General features: G+C 45.9%; 4 protein-coding genes across 6 annotated transcripts; 1 reads left to right on the top strand and 3 right to left on the bottom strand.

The window, feature by feature from the left end:
* Window positions 1-1,120: 1,120 nt before the first annotated feature.
* FOXG_13028 (uncharacterized protein) lies at window positions 1,121-2,956 on the bottom strand (the record flags this gene model as incomplete). The annotated part of the gene is made up of 5 exons (XM_018392974.1): window positions 1,121-1,710; window positions 1,766-1,930; window positions 2,032-2,327; window positions 2,377-2,720; window positions 2,771-2,956. The coding sequence occupies 5 exons, from the start codon at window positions 2,954-2,956 to the stop codon at window positions 1,121-1,123; spliced, it is 1,581 nt and encodes a 526-aa protein (XP_018251602.1).
* A 3,365-nt stretch (window positions 2,957-6,321) lies between these two features.
* Window positions 6,322-7,720, top strand: FOXG_13027 (uncharacterized protein; the record flags this gene model as incomplete). Of its 2 annotated transcripts, XM_018392972.1 has the most annotated exons (4): window positions 6,322-6,467; window positions 6,519-7,074; window positions 7,129-7,207; window positions 7,261-7,720. In XM_018392972.1, the coding sequence occupies 4 exons, from the start codon at window positions 6,410-6,412 to the stop codon at window positions 7,633-7,635; spliced, it is 1,068 nt and encodes a 355-aa protein (XP_018251600.1). In that variant the 3' UTR covers window positions 7,636-7,720. The 2 variants fall into 2 exon arrangements, with proteins under 2 accessions (XP_018251600.1, XP_018251601.1); XM_018392973.1 differs by having other exon boundaries at window positions 6,409-6,467; window positions 7,129-7,720.
* A 1,305-nt stretch (window positions 7,721-9,025) lies between these two features.
* FOXG_13026 (uncharacterized protein) lies at window positions 9,026-11,997 on the bottom strand. Its single transcript, XM_018392971.1, has 7 exons — window positions 11,585-11,997; window positions 11,153-11,480; window positions 10,679-11,096; window positions 9,989-10,625; window positions 9,766-9,941; window positions 9,499-9,709; window positions 9,026-9,444 (listed from the first exon to the last, which is right to left on the bottom strand). Exons 1-7 carry the CDS (start codon window positions 11,863-11,865, stop codon window positions 9,120-9,122), a joined length of 2,376 nt encoding a protein of 791 aa, XP_018251599.1. The 5' UTR covers window positions 11,866-11,997; the 3' UTR covers window positions 9,026-9,119.
* Window positions 11,998-12,665: 668 nt separating this feature from the next.
* On the bottom strand, window positions 12,666-17,790 carry FOXG_13025 (uncharacterized protein; the record flags this gene model as incomplete). Of its 2 annotated transcripts, XM_018392969.1 has the most annotated exons (10): window positions 12,710-13,073; window positions 13,135-13,512; window positions 13,570-13,650; window positions 13,706-14,990; window positions 15,047-15,997; window positions 16,063-16,296; window positions 16,370-16,649; window positions 16,703-16,929; window positions 16,992-17,498; window positions 17,592-17,790. In XM_018392969.1, 10 exons carry the CDS (start codon window positions 17,788-17,790, stop codon window positions 12,821-12,823), a joined length of 4,395 nt encoding a protein of 1,464 aa, XP_018251597.1. In that variant the 3' UTR covers window positions 12,710-12,820. The 2 variants fall into 2 exon arrangements, with proteins under 2 accessions (XP_018251598.1, XP_018251597.1); XM_018392970.1 differs by having other exon boundaries at window positions 12,666-13,073; window positions 13,570-14,990.
* Window positions 17,791-20,026: the final 2,236 nt, after the last annotated feature.

Here is a 20,026-nt window from a genome sequence, read left to right as displayed (position 1 = left end):
ATATCCGCGGCTGATCTAAATGATTCGTCGTAGGTTGTGTCTTGGAGTGAGCAAGCTAGAGTCTCATTTGGGGTTTGCACTAGCAGTGGAAAGGATGCTGGAGTTACAGATGGCTGTAGATTGTATGGGCAAGAGCCTGGTCCTCCGAAGCAGCTCTCTGCAATACCTGGGAAGTTCCAGCTTGACATATCGAAGTCCTTACCATCTCCATAGTAGTCGGCAATACCCATGTGTTGAAAATTGTAGTAGTCACCAGCTTTGTATTCAGGCGTGGCTGTGACAGCAAGAAAGAGAACCTCTCCAGGGGTGGTGATAATCTCGGTTTTCAATGCCTTGCCAGTCGTGCGGATAAAATTCAATTGGAGCCACGAGCTTCCTCGCACTTTAAAGATGGCCTGTCGAACTGTAAAGATTACGTTGCGCTGCACGAGACTAAATTATTACATGTCATCATTTATCTTCCTAGGATCGGCATTTCTAATAAGCTTTCTACTATAATATTAGTAGAATCTAGATCTTACAGAAGTTATAAAACTTTAAAGAATTATTAGTATTAGGATTATAGTGGTTTAATATAATATAAATATATCTTAAGCTATAATAATAGTTTATTATTTATTTATAAATTTATAGGTTAATTAAACTAATAAATATATATACTACTTATACCTAGGTAATATTCTTATTACTATAATATAAAACAGGTCTATAAGTCTACCTTAAACTTATATTCTTATTTTTATACTAAATAATAGGTAATAAAATATTATAGCTCTTACCTTAAGCTGTCTTAAACTTAACTATGTATTTTTCTTTTATAAATGCCCCCTGTCCTGGCGTAAGTATCTCTCATAAAGAAATACACAGTGTCATTTTCGACCAAGACGGCAAATCTTGGCGATCAAGAAAGCATCGGATGCTTGATGCCCGTGGTTCAATATCTGAGACCTAGTATATACAGTCATCGGGCACTATATACATGGACTGTATTTTGAGGTCTATGTCTTGTGGAAACTGCATGATATCGGTCAAAAGGATACGCGGATAAACGGGCACTTTCACCTTCAAGGTAGTTTACTCAAATACGGGGCACTTCACACCAGCGCTGACTACCTTATGATTACCACATTCTCTCCCAAGTTCGCCTGGCCCAGTTCATCTCAGCCAGTCTAGCCTTCTCAACCTCCTCAATACCTCCTTTAACCCACTGCCTACATTCCTCATCAATCTCAGCCTTACCAGTGATCAGGTCTGCATTCTTTGGATTGACTACGCCCCTACCCTCTCTCCAATACTTGATCTTGCCAATCAGACGCATAAACGCCGTGAAACCAACAGAAAAATAAGAAGTGATGAACCCTCGCAGACTGAACGGGCTGAATACATCGAAGCCTACAAACAAGATCGCCGTACACCCCAGAGCGAGCGCCATGATGGGAGTGTATGGTGTATAAGGCGCAACATAGTAGAATGACTCATCAGTGAGACCTTGTGCTTTGCGAGCGCGGTAGAACCCAATATATGCAAGTAACATAAAGCTATATGAGACGATGAAAGCGGTGGTGGTCAGGTCAACGAACCAGAAGAAGACCTCTGTAGCAGAGTTGGATGCCACAAGGAAAGTAACGCAAGAGATCAAGACCACCGCGGTAGAGTAGATTGGGACTCCAGATCTGGCACATTTTATTAGAAACTTGGGAGCTTGATGATCTAGAAGCCTTATCAGTGGTGTAATCAGTTTCGATAAGGAGCGTATCAGGCTTACCTCTCGCAAGGCCGTATAGCGTTCGACTAGAGGCGAAAAGATAAGCATTGCCACAAGAAAGCCCAGACACCAGGATGGGAGCATTGATGAAGTGAGGCAGGAATCCGATTCCAAGATTCTGAATACCAATTACCCACGGGCTAGCAGCAGCGCCAGAAGAGCCATCTGCGATAGCGCTAATGAGCCTCTTATCTCTCGAAGAGCATATAATGCCAACAGCAAGGGCTCCGACAATATAAAACCCGACAAGACGTAGAATATCATACGCGGGACGAGGGGAATAGTCCGACGAGGGTTCTGGATCTCACCGGCCGTAAGGGCGATCATGTTAGGTCCAGCGATAGTAAATGCCGCATAGATAACAACAGACCACCAGCCGAGAAATTTCCCAGCGGGACCTTTGGCATAATATTCATGCATGGCTCCGTCCTTCCAGTTACGAAACCCATAGGCATCACTTTTAGGGTTTCCGCCGGCCATTGTTATGACAGTGACGAGGACAAGGAAAATCAGCAAGAACACCTTGGTTATGGCGAGAACAAACTCGGCTTCGCCATACCATCTGTTAAATGGTTATTTGCTGTTGTAATACTGCGTATTGGGATACTTACTTGATAGCAACAACATTGAGAAGAATACAGATAACCATTGAAATGGCTATCCAGACAGCAGGATTTGTCGTACTATCCCAGTACTCAGCCACAGCGGCAACTGCACTATACTCAACACAAACAAGAATACTCGTCCCAAAGAAATAGGTCAAGCCCATGCTAAAGCCAACAGCTGGATCGACGAAGCGAGAGGCAAGTTCAAAAATCGAGCCGCGAACGGGAAGATATGCTATCATTTCCGCCACGCACAGGTACGTGGGCCAAATGAAGAAAACACCCCAGAATGCGTATCCCAGAATAAGAGAGAGCGGTCCGGTTTGACTTAGATAGCCTCCGATACCGACCTGGTTCTCATCAGCTTTTAGTCATGGATAGAATTAGATGACTGGCCTACCCATAGTGCAGTTCCGATTGAGCCACCGATGGCCATGAGCTGTACGTGACGGGGCTTTAGACCACGCTGGGTCTGTCCATACTTCTCAACCAACTCATTGACTACCGGTTGCTTTTCGGTGTCTAGTAGGGAGCCAGGACGGTGGCTTTCCACGGGTGCGATGCCTAGGTCACTTTTTTTTGGCATCCATTATAGCAGAAATGAAGTGAGATTGGATAGGAACAAAGATCTTGGGGGTTACTTGAGTGTTGACGCCGAGCTATGGCAGCGATGGTAACGCGGATATCAAGAGATATATATGCCCGTTTCGATTCACTGCTCTAATAATGGTTTCAACCTTGTTTGCGTGAATAACGCTTGTAGTTGAGTTCGGATTCACTATCAAGATCCGCTTATCTGCAGCATTTAATTCGAATAAACTATCCCGATTGTAGAATGTTCAGGCGACTTGCACCAGATCTACTTCCGACTACCGAACGCTAACAACGATAACTAGCTTTTGACATATACCATGGTTGTGCAGATTGACCAACCTACTTGCAAATGTATATCAGCCACATGAGGTCATGGGCTGCTGTAGATAAGCTATCGTAGACGGGGTAATCTGAAGAACTTCTCAAGATGGAAATCTGGAGCGACTGGTGCACTTCCCCGCGTTTTAGCGTATGCGCTTGGAGCTTCTACCATTCGCTTGTTATCTAAATTGCCGTCCAAATAGCCCGCCTTTTTATGCTCTACACCTTTCCTTATCTGAGCCATGGGGAAGATAACACTAATTGGCCCCTTGGATCGCGATGCTGGGAAGGCAGAGGATACCAACAAGTTACAAGCCGTTGAACTTTAATGGCACATTGGCCTTCAACATCTTTTGCATTAAGCGTGTAAGTCCTGAGTAAAAGAATGATAAAAGCTCGAAATTCGGCCGTTTCGACATCTTTCGATATAACGAAAAGCTTGTACTTCTAAAGTGTAACTACTTCGATGCCAAGGAGAACTCTAAGATTTAATAATATTACGATGTGATATTGGGCAATGGGCGCTATGCCTTGAGCTATGTTCAGGGGGGCCACATGATACTTTTGCTGGGTAACCCTGATACTCTCTTCAAGGATAGAACAAGTGCGACTAATCCTGAAGAATATTGTTGGATAATTTGTGTTGTTGGCTACATAAGACCACGTTGAAGCCCGCGAAGTGCTGAACTATATATGCCACAGTCCGATTTGAAACTCATAAGAAGACACTAATGCCTGCCGACAGCCGACTTAGTTCAAATGAATCCTGACTATGTGTCGTGATTATAGGCTGAGATTGAGATTCCTTATATTACCCGCAATCTAAGTGGTGGTCTGCAGATAAACCGTAGTAGCTAAGTAAGTCTCTTTCTTTATTATCTTAATGCATAGATGTGTTAAGTTGATACTAGTCAATTCCTATAACTCATCACCGTAGATCAGACTAATATAATGCAAGAATAAAAGCCATGGTAAGGAATGCAGCTGAAAGATTATGTCCAGATGCGGCAAGCGAAGTCTTGGTCTCTGAATGAGAGGTCGATGTATCTACCAATGTAGTAGCAGCGGAGGACCCCGTGGTCGTTGCGTAATCCCCAGTGAAAGTGTCCGATTCCGTCTCTGCTGCTGTCTCTGCTGCTGTGTCTTCTGATGTTTCTCCTGCCGTCTCTGTTGCCGTCTCTGTTGCCTGTATATCGCAGTTGTCTCTTTTAACTCTTCCACCAAAGCAGCCTCCGCCTGAGTTATCGCATACAGCATCCCAGGGACAGTACCAGTCACTGTCAACCCCGACGCAGAGCTTTGATGGATGGATGCCGGCGGCGGTTTGGGCAAGCAGGGGACTGGCAGTAATAGGTATCAGTACTTGTGCAGACAACGGGAACTCACCGGATATGCAGCGTATCCAAATCACGAGATAGGAATCTTACCGAGTCAGTAACAGCTGCTCCACAGAGCGACTTATCCGAGAGATCGCAGCATTGCTCATTAGACGTGCCACTGTTTACGCAAATGGCAGATAATGGACAACAGCCTCCGGCGCAGCACATTGCGCCACCCGAGCAGCAGCCGGGCTGATCGGGGCATTGAAGGTCCGTCCCAGCTAGGCCATCACAGTTTGATACTGGATATGGGGAGACAACCTGCGCACAGACAAGGCTGCAGGCTTGAATAAGGAGGAAAGTGGACAGATACATAATAAAATTGCTGATAGTTCTTAATAAAGATGTTGAAGATGCTAGCATTCGCTGTTCAGTTGAGAGATTCTGGGGAAGTTAGTTGTATAAAAGGCCTGCGCCAGTAGAGGGACAACGGCATCTCGGCATCAAAGAATCAAGGTTGTCTCACTAGCAAACACATCTTTAGATCCCTGATTGCACCCATAGAGGCCCAGAGGCGTGTTCCTATTGGTCTCTTCTCGCGCTGAAAATTGTGGCGTCGGCCTCGGCACAAGGCCTGTGCAGCTGAGAGACGGCATCTCAGCCTTGTGACTACATAGACTAACGAGACCTTTTACACGTTCATTTGCAGGGCTGCTTACCACCAGCTTATGATATAATTTAACTTGTCTACCCACGGGCATTCAAGATCAGTCTGAATCTACATAATCCTTTTTATTTCTCTATAATAATGAGATTTTATAATTTAGAATACTTATTTCGCGAAGCTTTCGCGGAGATTAGTGCAGCTGTTAACTCGGAGAAGTGCTATCAGTTACTAGTCTGGCAGCATTAAGTTGTTCTGGGCTGTGTCTAGTTTTAATACTGGTACTCTGCTTAAGAGAGACGCCCAATAGAGACATGGAGCCATAGGCAATATTCAGGGATTATGCATAAGTGCTGTAGCACCAGAACTGTTCGCGTTTGACTTAGCGCAATTTAAACTTCGAGGCTCGCTCCTGTATTCGCCACCGTATGATGCTTTAGACTTCGATAAGTCTAGATTCTGAGACTATCAGCGCCACCGGGACATCCCTGCCGCGGCAGTTTCACTATTTGCCCTCTTTCAAGTAAAAGAGGAAAACAGGGGTAATGGCCTGATTAAGATGCGTAAAAGTCCCTTTTCGCTTGAATTTGAAGCTGGAATAATGATATAGTCTACGAGGTTATGATTAGTTGTGATGAAAAAGAACTCTACCCCTTGTAGAGTGGGGCATTTAAAAGAACTCTACTACCTAGTTCCTATTGTTATTAACTACTTGAGATTGAGATTTATTCATTGTACTTTACCAGGGCACTGTGATCCTAGTTTAGAGAAATGAGCCTTATAAGGCGGTATAGGTAACAAGCTATTTTAATCCTGCACCCGTTTTTGACTCTTGGCGTCCAGTCCTGATCTTACGAGGCGTCAGCCTCATACTTACGCCCAATCTTTGTGCAGAGGGCCAGGCGCTGGAAAGTGTTGAAATCGATGTGATTGGCGAGACAGCTTACTAGGCCGAGTGGCTGGGTGAGACCATTGAGGCCTTGCTTTTGGTATATATGTGCGCCAATGACGTATTTGCAAGTGGCTATGTTCTTTCAAATCTAGCGTGTTTGCTTTTGGTTATGAGGCAGTGCATTCTGCACTTTCCTATAAAGTCCAACAAGGAGGCACCTCTTTTTGAGACCAGAGTCAATCCGTAACCATGTCGACCGTAGCTCAACAGCAGGGCATTCGCCGGCGATTTCCAAGACAATATCCAGGTTTGTAAATGTACAACAGATAATTTGGCCAAAGGCTTACGGCATAAACAGGTCTCGAATCCGACATACAGCCCGTTCCAGTCAACAGCAGGTATACGCCCCCGCTAAAGAATATCGAGCTTCTTGAGGTGGCACACATATTCAGCCGCCTCGAATGCCGAATTCTTCAAGGTTCTGCCCAGGTTCTGCAAAACCACACTCTAAACGAGGACCAGAGGGAGCCCGATGAGCAACAGCGTTTGATTCGCCTTGAAAAGGCTGACCGCGACCTACTTGACGTCCATGGCGGCAAGTATCAATTTTCAGTAGGCTATCTAAAAGATCGGGAACTTTTGAGGGAATGGGGTTTTGCCGCTGCTGTGCACCGTGAATTATTCAGACAAGATCCCACAAGCAACGACCAGGAAAATTACCAAATTGCAACAGCCTCTGCCAAAGGTCTTGAGAAATTAGCATCTCCTCTGCCAGCAGCATTAAAGCTGGCTGCCGAAAAAGGGAGCCTTGACGTGTTGACAAGGAATGCGATAGGAGATAAATATTTGTTTCTGGATGCGATAATTAATCTCCTTCACGAAAAACTGTCTACAAATCGTCAGTTGCCAACATGGTAAGATATAGACCAAACCATATGTCTTGATATCATACTAAATTCTTTTATCAGGGAAAGCATCTCTGAGAATCTCAGGGAGTTATCCTCGAAAGCCTCAGTATCCAAGGTCACAACAACAGATGAGAATATAGTACTTAATCTCTATGTACCTCGCCTGATGGAACTTTTGCTAATCTACTATAGGGCTCTAAGGCTTTCTCTATAATACTATGGACTACTTTCTTTATTACAGTCTTCTGTAGCGGCCCAATGCTCGCGTATGCTTGGAACTTCTCAGATCGAAAGCCTGGTCTTTGGGCAGAAGAAGATTTCTTTTTTCTCCTTCAGGGCTGCATATTGCAGGTCTTCAGTCTTTGTGTTAGTGCATTTTCGCTTATGAGGGGTAAGACAGTACCCGTGGCTGCTTGGCTCTTGCCAAGCGGTTTCGCAGTGGTTTTAACGATTTTCTCGCCATTTTTCTACTGTTTTGTATCAAAATGGTGGAGTTCATTTGTTGTCTCAATGGCGGCGTCAGTGCAGGCATTTCTAGTGCTTCAAATCGCACTTTATAATATGTAATATAGAAAGTAGTTAGTTTGCAATATTTATAACCTTGTTTAGTTAGGACCTAGAAGGGATATAGAATTAGTTTGAGACATTCCTGGGTTAATCTGTAGACGATGCTTGGTCGAGACAGCCGCACACTACTCAGATATTCCATATTGGTAGTAATTCACAGGAGGTGGTAGAAGCCTCATGCAGCAGAAGTTATACCTCGTCCTGGCTTGGGTTACGCTGCCAAGACTTGGGGCCCTTTTTTATCTCCTATTTGCTATACTAAGTCTTACCGATCTATAATTCCCTTCAGACAGGCAGAACCATGTCACCCCGGCCTGTTGCTACAACCTCATTCACGAGGCCACTGCCATTTAGTATGATTTTGCAGCATCTTAAGCCAATCCTGAATATAAATTAGGCAATAATAATCTTTTAAATGTATAACCATCCTTACCGAAAGAGAAGCAACTCCTATGCGCCATTACAGGAGGCGAAAGCACTTTTATTTGATTACCTAGATGTTAACTTCCTCTTCGCGCCGGTATTGGCAAGCTTGAGCCGTTTAATCTACCTATCTACTATATATAACAGTTAGATTTCTAAATAAACATAAGTAGACTAGTCTATGTTGAGTGTATATTTATAAAGTATATAATATAAAGTATTATTTGTCTTAATAATTAATAGTATAACTTAGGCTTATTAAAATCAAGAAGTCTTATTAATAGCTAATAAGCTAAGTAATCTTTAATATTAAATAAGTAAATATATTTATATTAAGTAGCTTATAGTGAAGTAATATAGGATTAATATAAGTTATAAGTTATATTATAAGTTTATTATAAGCTATCTCCAAGGCTTATATTTTAATATAAGATGTAAAGTATAAATACCTATATAAGTAGTAAAATATAAATAAGATATATATAATATAGGTGCTCTTCTGTTTAAGTTATATAATATAAATTAATCTCTTTTACTATAGCTATTAGATTTTAATTTTTATTATTATATTTTTATTTAACATATTAAATATATTTTAATGTTTTTATACCTATTTAAGTATATAATAAAGTTATTTCTTATAATTTATAAGAATATTTATTAATATATTCTTATATAATTAATATAAATAATTCTAAGGCTTTTAAGAAATCTTATAATATATTAAATTTAGTATCAAGAAATATAATACCTATATCTATTAATCCTTATTAATAAACTATTAGTAATATCGCCCTAACTCAAGTTAATAATAATCTACCTATTAACTAGGAAATAGTGAATTAGGATAATAACTTATCTAATAGTAAGAAGTATCTTAAAATATATCCCTTTCTGGGCCTAGGACTATATTTATTATATGATTATTTCTACTTAATTAGCTTCCTCATTATAGTCCTACAACCTACAAGCAATACAAGAGTTACAAGCAATTATATAATGTAATTAATTTATTACACTAATATATAATACCACTATTGCCCAATCTCTATCCTTCTCACTTAGCCACCAGGGTTTGTCTGCAGACTACCACTTGGGTTCCACGGAAACTTGGGAATCTCAATCTCCCCGACAAACTTGCTCAGATCAGGCGCCATCTTCTCCATATCGAGCGCACAGGTCGGCTGCTTGACACCAAACCTCTTCACCTCGGTAACATTTGAAGTCTTATCAAAGGACATTCGAACTTGATGAACCGTCCGTCGCGATAGGTCACCGGTAAAGTAATTCTGCGGAGAGATCATCATGGAAGAGACAGCTTTCGTAGTCACAGTGTTGGGTAGGTCGGCTGTGTTGGGGAGGTGATGCATGCCTAGATTGAAATATCTGTACTAATTCTCAGCTCTGAATGACAGGTATGTCAAAGTATCAGGTACTTACAGAACAATGTCCTCCTGTTCCAGACTTTCCCCATTGAAGAACTTGTTGAAGTCGACAGCTGGGTGATTCAAGTCGTGGCTGTTAAAGGCATATGCGCTCTTTGGCTCAGTGTCGTGGTGCTGGAGGGCGTAAAGGTTATGATTAGCCCAGTTGGCGGCTTGACCGAGGGCTGAGGATGACTTGACAGTAAGGTGGGCAGTGCTGCCGCTATCTGTAGAACCTGTTAGTTACTATGATAAATCTACGTGTATGGGGAGGGTGTCATACTTGGGGTTATGGAGTAGCCGGGTGCCTCCCCGAAGTCATTCAGTTTGTCCCTGTTAACAACAGAATATGAAGTAGCTCCATTGGGTGCCCAGTTTATCTTGCCGTCGTCCTCACTGGAAATGTATGAGTGGTCAACCTTCATTGTATTTATCGATTGACCATCAGACCATGGATATCTGTTCAAAGTCAGCGGGTTGAGGTATAAAGCCAGAGGACATCTTACACTTGAGTGTGAGGTACAAACTCTGTCTTCATCACACTGTTCTTTCTGCCCTTGATATCCAAGTCCAGTTTGAAATTAATGACATGGTCATGCATAGACCCCGACAGATTATCGTGAATATGATAACCATAATCACCGTCTCCTGACCAAAAGGCTCCTTGAATATAGCCCGAGGCGCGAACCGTAACGGCGATAGAGCCATCATAGTGGAAAGTGTACTCAAAGAGATAGTCATAGTTGCCTACCGTAGAGACGCTCCGTATGGTAAAGACGATGTTCTTTGTCGCAGACACATGGTCCATGGTCAAGTGTCGTTGGATAGGATAGCCAGTATCGTACTCAAATAGACACAAACTGTTTGGGTGTACATGAGTAGTCTCGCTGATGTAAAACGTTGTGTTGAGATAGGTAGCATGGGATGGGCAGTCAAAGCCGTCGACGAGGTTCCATTGACTGGTACCTATACCGTATGAGGAATCAAGATATGCCGATGAGGCATGTAACGGGTCTTGTGAAGCGTAATGCGCAAGAGCCTCTTGAAGACCAAATTCATAGATCAGACGTTCGCCTTTGAATCGAACGTCGTGTAGCTGCAAACCCGTTTCTTTGTGATTAGAGAGGAAGAAACTAAAGTCCACTTTCAAGTCTTGTCAGCTACATCTACGACACAACGATTTCCAAAGCACTTACTCCATTCAACGTAGTTCTGTTCTCTGTCCACTCCAAACCGAGAACCATCTGGTTGGACGGAAATGGGAGGGTATAGGTGATCACGCAGAAAGCTATCGCCCTGCTGATCAGTAGAAGTCCAAGGTCCGTCAACGACTGGTCCTGGCTTTCGTTTCAAGGTCTTGATGCCCTTGCGAAAGGCGGCAGTCGTTGGCCAGAAATTACCGTCGTAGTACCAGCCTACCACCTTCCACTTGGATGGATCTCGGCCCGTAAGGTCGACCTTGAATTGCAGACTGGTGGGCAGTACCGTCTCCGAGAAGAATTCGCCAGTATGAGCAGAGTAGAACTCGTTCCACTGGTAGACCCTATCGTGGCGATGAATCAGAGGGTCACTGCCTGCAATCAGCAGATTGTCTGTCTTGGCTCCGGTTGCGGTCTGTTAGCACGGTTAGTTGAGGGCTTCTCAGAGGCATACTAGAAAGGTATACTAACACCGTTGAGAAGTTGCTTAGTGATGTCTTTTATTTCGGTGCCAATCTTGAGGTTGAAAGCAGCGATAGCTTCACTATCAGCGTTGTACACATTGATTCGGCCTCGGCCAGATGTGAACATGTAGTTGAGTTCCTCATGATGCGTGAGACCATTTCGGATTGGCAGCGGCCCGACCATGTACTCTTGAATATAGGGCTGCGCCTTCGAGTTAAACTGGAGGGTTGCTCTCGCATAGCGGACTGGAGCAGGACCATGGCCTTCAAGATATGCCAATGCATCTGTCTTGTTCGGCTGTAATAAGTCCAGAGACACGATGACATTATCCCAACTAGGCACCATTAGCTGATGTATCGCGATAGCTATATGTGAGAAGTAGACAGAAGATGTTGAAGAAAGCTTTCTTCGAGGGTTAAGCGAAACTGAGTGACTCACGAGGTCGAGTTAACTACAGCCGTCAAGTTGAGGTCTTTTTGCTTATGAAGATACGCCGTAACATGGGCATATTCTTCGTCCGTGAGGCTCTGGAAGATATTCGTTACCGGTGCCTTGATGGTTACATCTTTAGCAGAGTTACATCCTGCTCCCGAGGACTTGTACTCTGAAAGGCGTTTGAGGGAATGAGGCCGTGTTGCTGGACCAGCAGGGCCAGGATAAGCCGATATCCCATTCAGGACAGTAAAGAAACAAAGAATCAAGCTATTAGGGAGACGCATGACCACCTATACTCGAAAGCCTGTGACAGCACACTAATTGGTGGATGTAATGGTGGTGACCTACACAAGACAGGTAGAAGCACGCTGCCGTTATAGGGCTCTGAGCAAGCTGAAAAAAATAGTAAATAATCCCCAGGCACAGCTGTCCAGGCACGGGAAGCACGGCACGGCTCGGCGCGGCATTAAACAAAACAGCGGACAACCGGGACCTAGGTAGCATCAGACCAGCCAGCCCCCCAAACCCACTACTGCATGCAGAAAGCCTCTTCACGTCACACAGCAGAGCTCCAAGCTAACGCCTCGAGATGGGAAGATTTTTGCAAGTCAATCATATTTATTTTAAGCGCCACCATGTTGATCTCGATAGGTGAGGCTATCGGTCGTTCTCTGACCCAATAAAATGATGGTGCGGCATATAAAACATGCTACAAATGCATGATCTAGTAGTTGTGGCTGCAGCTGAAAAGTGAGTATCCGCTCCATGATCCTTACACAGGTTGATCACAATAATCAAACAGGGAAGCATCCTTGCAATATGAATCTGCATGCTGAAAATTTGAAAGTGAGGCTATACGACAGTGGGTAACGCGGCAAGCACAAGAGTATGACATAGGAGGCTTTCGTGATTCCTCCATGTGTAACAACATTCTCTCTGGCCTTGATGTGAGCCCGTAGTCGGACTCTCAATGTAGCATAGAGACCATAATGGCCCGTTGGGTCGCATGAAGCCGTTTATCCACTTCTTACCTGAGAAAACACCATCTCTCTGGGGATCAGCCAGTGACCATATTTTAGATCTCGCGTAATCACAATTGAAGCTCTAAGCCAACCCATCTAGTAAAAGCTGTGAAGACGGGAAGAAGTATATTGCTCCAGCCTCAGAATCCCTTTGATAGAGCCCAAGAAAAGCCGTGCCATGTTTCATCATACGTTTCTAATTGAATCTAATTCTAAATCATTCCTGTGGTGCTTCCTTGTCTCCCGTACCCAGGCTCTTATACAGAGCAGCAAATGCAGAGTTTTCAGGTCCCTCTTCCAGAAGCTGTCGCGGAGGTCCAAACTCTAGCAGTTCACCTTTATCAAGCACAGCTACCATGTCAAAGTCTTCAAGGGCTGACTGGAGCTTGTGCACAATTGCAATCACTGTGCGATTCTCAAACCGCTCGCGTATAACACGCTGCACAAGCTCATCAACATGTGAGTCAACGCTAGTCATAATGTTAGTATTTGATGCAAAGACGGCAGCAAATGGACGGTTCATAAGCTTACCTGCTGGTAGCTTCATCGAGAACTACAATGGGCGAAGGGCGCAGGATAGCGCGTGCAATGCAGAATAGTTGCTTCTGGCCATGGGAAAGGTGCAGCGTTTCAATAGGCGCATCAAGTCCGCCTTTCTCAGCTATGATGTCCCACAGCTCAACGGCTCTCATGGCGTCTTCAATGGCGGCATCTGAGAGTCCTTGAGCAGGGTCCGCATTCAACCTCACGCTGCTTCCTTCGATGATAAATGCATCTTGAGGCACGCCGACTATTCGAGCGCGAACTTCTTCGCGGGGAAGCGTGCTGATGTCGAGCCCGTCTACGATAATTTGACCACCGTGAAGGTCCACCATGCGAAAAAGACATGAGACCATGGAACTCTTGCCGCTGCGAGTGCCTATATGTCAGCTTAAGCATGACTTGTGAATGATGAGAGCATATTACCTTCCGGTTCGTCCACAAATGCCAATTTTCTGACCTGCCTCGATCGATAAGGATATACCTTTCAAGACATTTTCAGATGGGCTACAAGCAAACTGGTCAGTGACTGGTTGTGAGTTTTGGATCAAAATGAACGCACGTGTATCCGGCAGAAACATTGTCGAAAACAATCTGGCCCTTGGACGGCCATATAGACGGCGGCTGCTCCTTTTCCTGCGGCTCATGCTCTGAAGCAGTATCAGATGTGAAGGACTTGATCCTAGATATTGCACCAATGTGTGTCTCCAAGGTCGTCCAGAATGTCATCAGCAGCTTCAAGTGCTGACTAAACTGGATAATGTTGACAAGGGCCACGCCGATCAACCCAGTCGGCAGTACACCTCTCAACTGTGTGACAAGTACCACGACCAGTACAGCAATGACTGTGACAAACAAGTCGAGAACAAGAGTCAGCCATCTCTGAGCGGCGTAGAGAAGATAGAACGGCCTCTGAGACCGATCCAGGAGGTCATGATGCTTCTTCTCAAGTGCATCACGCCAGCCAAACGCACGCAGCGTCGCCAGTCCAGCGACAGATTCCGTGAAGAGGGCATACAATGGGCTCTTAGCCTCAAGATCCATGAATCTGAGCTGTCGAGATGTCCGCAGATACGTATGTTGGACTATCCACAAGGCGGCGAACAGAAAGGGAAACGCGATGGCTGTGTAGTATGAACCAACAGAGATCAGAACCATCTCAGCGATGCACAGCACGAATGTGGCAAATGTATTGAGGGCTGAGAGAGGCAAGTCCATATCGACGAGCTGCAGATCCTGGCTGAAGCGGTTGATGGTGACGCCAGCATCTGTAGCGGCGAAGAAGGACATGGGCGCGTTGAGTACCGTCTTTAGCAGACTCTGGTGGAAGCTGTTGCCCGACAACGGCACCATGGTGACAATCATCTGCCAAGTGCTGAGTACTAGGAAGATAATCGCCAGTCCACCCAGCATTGCGTAGATGCCCAGGTAGTAGCCCAGCCGTGCAAAAGGATCTTTTGCGTTGGCAGCTGCCCACCAGTTGAGCCAGATGGTGGGGAAGGACTGGCAGACGATGAAGGCGCAGATAGCAAAGACAAAGATCAAGCTTGGAATCCAGCCGATGGCGCGGATGTAGTAGAGGTATATTGCCATGTCGCCAGTGCGACGACCAGCGTCATCTTTGGCTTCATCCGAGAGGATTACTTCTGAATCCACCAACGCATCAACCGAGGGCTCGGTAGAAGTAGAGGAAGCAGTTGCTTGGTTAAACGTCCAGTTCGCAGATGCTACGGCCAAGCGGGACACGTAGTTGTCAGCATTGGTCAGTTTATCGAAGCTTCCCTGCTCGCAGCCGATACCAGTGCCATCGAGGCTGATTATGTGGTCTGCATAGGAAAGTCGGTTTGCTGTGACCGAGTTAGCATAAGTACGAGTAAAGACCGATATGGGGCACTGAACGTACCACGAGAAGTCGCCATGACGACGGTTGTATTCAATTGTCGCAGGAGACCTTGAGTGCCGAGTAGGTTGTGGAAAACAGAATTCTCAGTGTGCATATCTAATCCACTGAAGACATCATCCAGGATGATGATCCTCTTTTGTGCGTAGACAGCTCTCGCTAGACTGACTCGTTGGCTCTGGCCGCCGCTGAGGACGATGCCCTTGCTCCCTATCTTGCTGAGATCTCCCTTGGGTAGTTGAGCGAGATCTTCCGTCAGAGAACAAGCCTGTAGGACTTTTTGGTACCAACGCTCATCGACGTGCGAGAAGGCGATGATACTATCCCGCACAGTACCGTTCATGTGCCAGGGGTTTTGGTCACAGTAAGCGATTTCTGAATTCATCATTTGGATAGATCCGGCCATGACTGCCACCTCTCCGAGAAATGCTCTGAGGAGAGTTGATTTGCCACTGCCTACTGGCCCCACGACGAGAGTGAGCTTTCCCAGTGGAACCTGGGCATTGATATCACTGAGGATGGGTTTCTGGGTTGTATCATAACCAAATGCGCCTGTCTTGACAACTACACAGTTGCCGTCCAACGAATTCACAAACAACGAGTCTTTCTGAAGGTTGGAATCTTTCTCGGATGAGACCGAGTCCTTCTCCTGCTCGCTGCGTAAAGACTTGGTGGTCAAGGACCCTTCGCTCTTGTTACCATGTGAGATGATTCTGCCGTCGACGCGAATGTCTGTATTGAGGAAAGCTTGTATACGCGTAAAGCTCCCGACGGACCCCATCAAAGAGGACAACGACGTAACAAACGAGGAAATAGGCTCGTTCAGCAGTGCAAACAGTGATAAAGATGTAAACATGCGGTTTATGTCTAGGTTGTTGTCTCCTCCCCGTGACCGGGCGACAAGGCTGTACGTTGCAAAGGTCAGGACTGGGGCAAAGATAGGAGCGAGGTAGGCTATAGGTGTCTCGTAAGCAAACGTTCCATCGAAGCGGTTTGATACATGGAAGGTAGGTACTCACCCAAGACCATATTCCAGATTAACAACCTACGGAATTTGCCGGAAATGCGCAACTCGTCGTTTCGCAGGGCGTGGATACGAGTGCTGAGCACGTCGGTCAGTCCACACATTTTGACGCCCTTCATGCTGCCTAGCATCTGCGAGGTAACGGAGATTCTCTTTTCGATGGCCTCTAACCATGCGGCTTGACGAGCCATGACGAAACTGACTGCGATAACAGACCCGACGATGGAGACTAGACGCGTCAGGGGCTGTTCAGTACTTTCCTTCCTCATTCTCATCTATGTATAGATAATGGGTGGACTCACAAATTGCTGCTCCGACAGGAATCAGACATGCAATGCCGAGCTGGCGTCCCAACAGGTAGACTGCAATAACAATCTCGACCAAGTTGGCCCAAACGTCATGGGCGGTGCGCCATCCCGTGTCGATCCTCTCAATGTCGGCACTCATCAGGGTGAGGGCTGCGCTAGGGTCAGCAGCAGTGATGCTGATATCTGTAGCCTTGTCGAACAGTATCGAGACGAGTTGGCCGCGTGCCATGGTGATGGCGCGGTACGTGAGGTGTTGATACTGGCCACTCGTCACCTGTAGCATGAAGCATTAGTGAGATACACCTGTATTGTCAGAGATGCACGCACTGCTAGGCCCATGAACACAAGAAACCATGCGCCTATGAGACCATATCCTTGGTTCATGTCGTCAGAGTCACTGCCGTTCTCTGCCCATTCGAGGGTTGCTGAGATGAGGAATGGCTGGCAAAAGGTAAAGCCGATGAAGCACAAACGTGGAAAGATGATGGACAGAGTAGGCCACTTCAAGGTCCTGAGGACCGTAAGCATCAGAGCCTGGCTGCCCTTTCTAGATGCTATGCCACTGTCAGTATCTTGTAAGCCAAATGTTGTCTGCGGAATTGGCCGGATGACAGACCTTTAGCCCACGCTGTCTGCAAAAGCTGCTGAAGATATAGAGACTTGAAATGTTTTTCGAGGGGAAACAACGTCTCAATCTCTAAGTGTTTAGAATAGCCAGCGCGAAACAGTGGTATCTGCCAAGAGAAGAACCAGTGCGACAAGACGCTACCAGTGACTTCGGGGGGCAAAGCACGGTACTGGGGCCGCAAGAAGCGACGCTTCTCAATTGCCTCAACAGCGAGCATGACAATCTTTATCACGGTCGCGATGAGCGCGGTAATGGCGGCGGGCCGATTGTAGCCTTGGAGCCATAGTGTTCGTGTTCGTGTAGCATCGAAAAGAGCAGAGAAGAGTAGGAAGAGGATGAGAACTGTTGATGGTCGGTATGAATAGACGTGCTCGACGTAGGATAGGCACAAGAGGCTGATTGATGTAACGAAAGATAGGGCAGCAGTTGGAAGAGAGGCTCTGGTGGCGACTGCGGAAGGGCGAGTCCACGAGATGAGAAAGCCGATCTGCGATGCTAGGAGGATAAGACATAATGTCGTGAGGCTGTTAGTACATGCGACAAAATAAAGGCCAGGGGACGTAGTCATCAACCAACTCACAATTTTACAGTACAGCCAGCGGCTGCTGTCTACCTTTACTTTGTTCTTGTGCAAGAGGTACAGAACTCGACACGGAGCAGCGAGAAGCACCAAGGCAGTAATGGGTATGGTGAGTATGGACTCCTCAAAAAGCAGTGTGAAGTCGAAACCGCCTCTACAGTCACCAGCATATGGCCCAAAGGAGTCGTCGCACGACAACGAGACCATGATTGTACCTGATGTGCAACCAAAAGTTTACAATCTGTGATTACCATCGATGTCGTGGAAATATCGAATAAGGTTATTTCATCAACGGGGCATCAATTAATTGCTTACAAGCTAGGTGAGCTGAGAAATCTTCACCGGTCACTAGTCAGCCCCTCTGCAGCTCACCCGAGGAAACGCCCCACAGACTAAAAAACAGGATGAATGAGAAAATGTGGGAAGACAAATGTTGTGACAGAGTAACAAGCCACGTCAGACGTGGTGCAAGGGTACATACAGGGTAAGGGAGGAACTCGGCACGGCTCGCCACGGCACGGCGCGCATGGCGGATATGAGGCCGGTGGAAATGATCCGGCGGCCCGGCCTCAAGTTAACTGCTGCACGTACTCTACTTCTGAGCTCCGAGACGCCATGATATGATCAATCTGGATCAACAGTGGTTAAATCAGGAACGGAACGGATATGCTAAAGATCGGCGTTTTTTAGGGTAATCTCCCAGGGCCAAGTTCAGCTGACTCCACTGAAAAGCATACAACGGCGATCATAATCCTAACTGGTGTAGCTAGTGTAGATTGGGTTAGATCAGTGCAACCCAACGGGCGGGGACTAATGCAAGCACGGTAACGGCCATTAGGACCATATTCCAGACTAATTGCTTCATTGGCTTTCAAGAAAACTATTATACGATCCTGTTCTGAGGCTATGCACGGATCTTCCACTACCCGAATACTTGCCTTCCCTTTCAAGCCTGGGATAGCATCACTTTTTTCAGCCTCTCATCTCGAATTCTTTGCTTTTTCTCCCCCCACCTCTATGCATCCCGAGGAGGCATGCTCAGATCATGGAATTAGATAACAAGTTCCACTTCACGACTCGTATTTCAGTTTATGTGGTCTCTTATCCCTGTGGTGTTGCACCAGAATCCATACCGGCACGTTACATGCATTTGCCACCCCGTGAGTCATGTCCGCGGCTACACGGATGAATACCGAAGTCCCCTTTAGCAGTCGCTTAAAACTGGAAGGGAGATCTTGTGAACTTTCCAAGAAGAGGACATACCTATTCATTAGTATTTGATACTCCTTTGACTGAATTCGTTTATATCTAGTCGCGATGCCTCATAAATAGGGGCGAAAGTCATTAGTTCAACGAGATTGAAAGCTTACATAAAATGCCAAGTTTGGCGTGAAATACGCAGTGGTATTAAGAAAAAAAAAAAAAAAGCTTTTCATTGTACCTGGCACTACAGCCGCCACATGACCTCACTTCCTGCAAGCCAGAACTCCCTCCTATCATACCCTGTTGACAGAATTATGCCCGTCATATCATATAGAAAGCTTCCTCGTGAGGCCAGCCAATATTCTCCACCTCGCAGCGGAACCGAACTAGTCTGTGCAGAAGGCCCAACGGTCCGCCACCAAGAAGGGATTGAAACAAGCGTGATTTACAGCTGCAGCCCTCCACCAAACGAACAGAACGGCTGCAGGCCGGCTCGTGACTAACTGCCGCTTCTTAGCGCCAAGCTGTATTATGGAGTATCTCGATGCATAATCTAGTTTATTGGTCTTTGCGTGCCATATTTGTCACTCCATCACTTGATGAGTGTGAATCACGCAATTGAGTGACAAGGATAGATTTGCCAGAACGGTTCCATTCGGATATTCTGGTTTCTTCTTGGCCAAGCTGCGCCGCCTACGTGCTCTCAACACTGTCTTGGCCGAGTTTGCTCTATCCAGTTGATCGTCGAAGCATCCCGGACTTCATCCGCCTCTCATGTCTCAGTCAAGAAGATAATTCTGTGCTCCATACCATGACTACATCCGGTGTTTCCGGGTCCCGAAACTTGTTCGTTTATGGTGACACGAGAGAGAAGAGGAAAGGAGGAAACAAAAAAGAGCAGGAATATTGGAGTTACCACGGTGTCATTGGTGTAACAGCCTTGTAAGTGGCCAACGGGCGGAGACAACTATCCTGTTGCGGTTCAGAAGCAAGAAAAAGGAGCCAGCATGGCGAAACAGGCTGCATGTCGCTGTAGAGCTGAAAAACAGTCCTCTAATCCGGTATGGCTGGCTGTGTATATCCCTGAATGGCCCCTTGAATGTTGTTTCTTCGTAGTAATGTTGCTGGTCTGTAACAAGGATATATCTGCTGTAACATCCATCCGCATAGCTGCAGTCACCTTAAAGAATACTATCGCTGTCGTGACGCAGAAACCTCACATCTTATTCGTTTGATGGTC

This window comes from Fusarium oxysporum, chromosome 9 (assembly GCF_000149955.1).
Source record: "Fusarium oxysporum f. sp. lycopersici 4287 chromosome 9, whole genome shotgun sequence".
NCBI lineage: Eukaryota > Fungi > Ascomycota > Sordariomycetes > Hypocreales > Nectriaceae > Fusarium > Fusarium oxysporum.
This window is presented reverse-complemented; position numbering and strand designations above follow the sequence as displayed.

Coding starts and splice junctions, on each gene's coding strand:
- FOXG_13026 (XM_018392971.1), bottom strand. CDS start 11,865: ATGCGTCTCCCTAATAGCTTGATTCTTTGTTTCTTTACTGTCCTGAAT. Junction 11,481..11,584: donor GCTGTAGTTAACTCGACCTC/GTGAGTCACTCA, acceptor AATGGTGCCTAG/TTGGGATAATGTCATCGTGT. Junction 9,942..9,988: donor TTTGTACCTCACACTCAAGT/GTAAGATGTCCT, acceptor GACTTTGAACAG/ATATCCATGGTCTGATGGTC.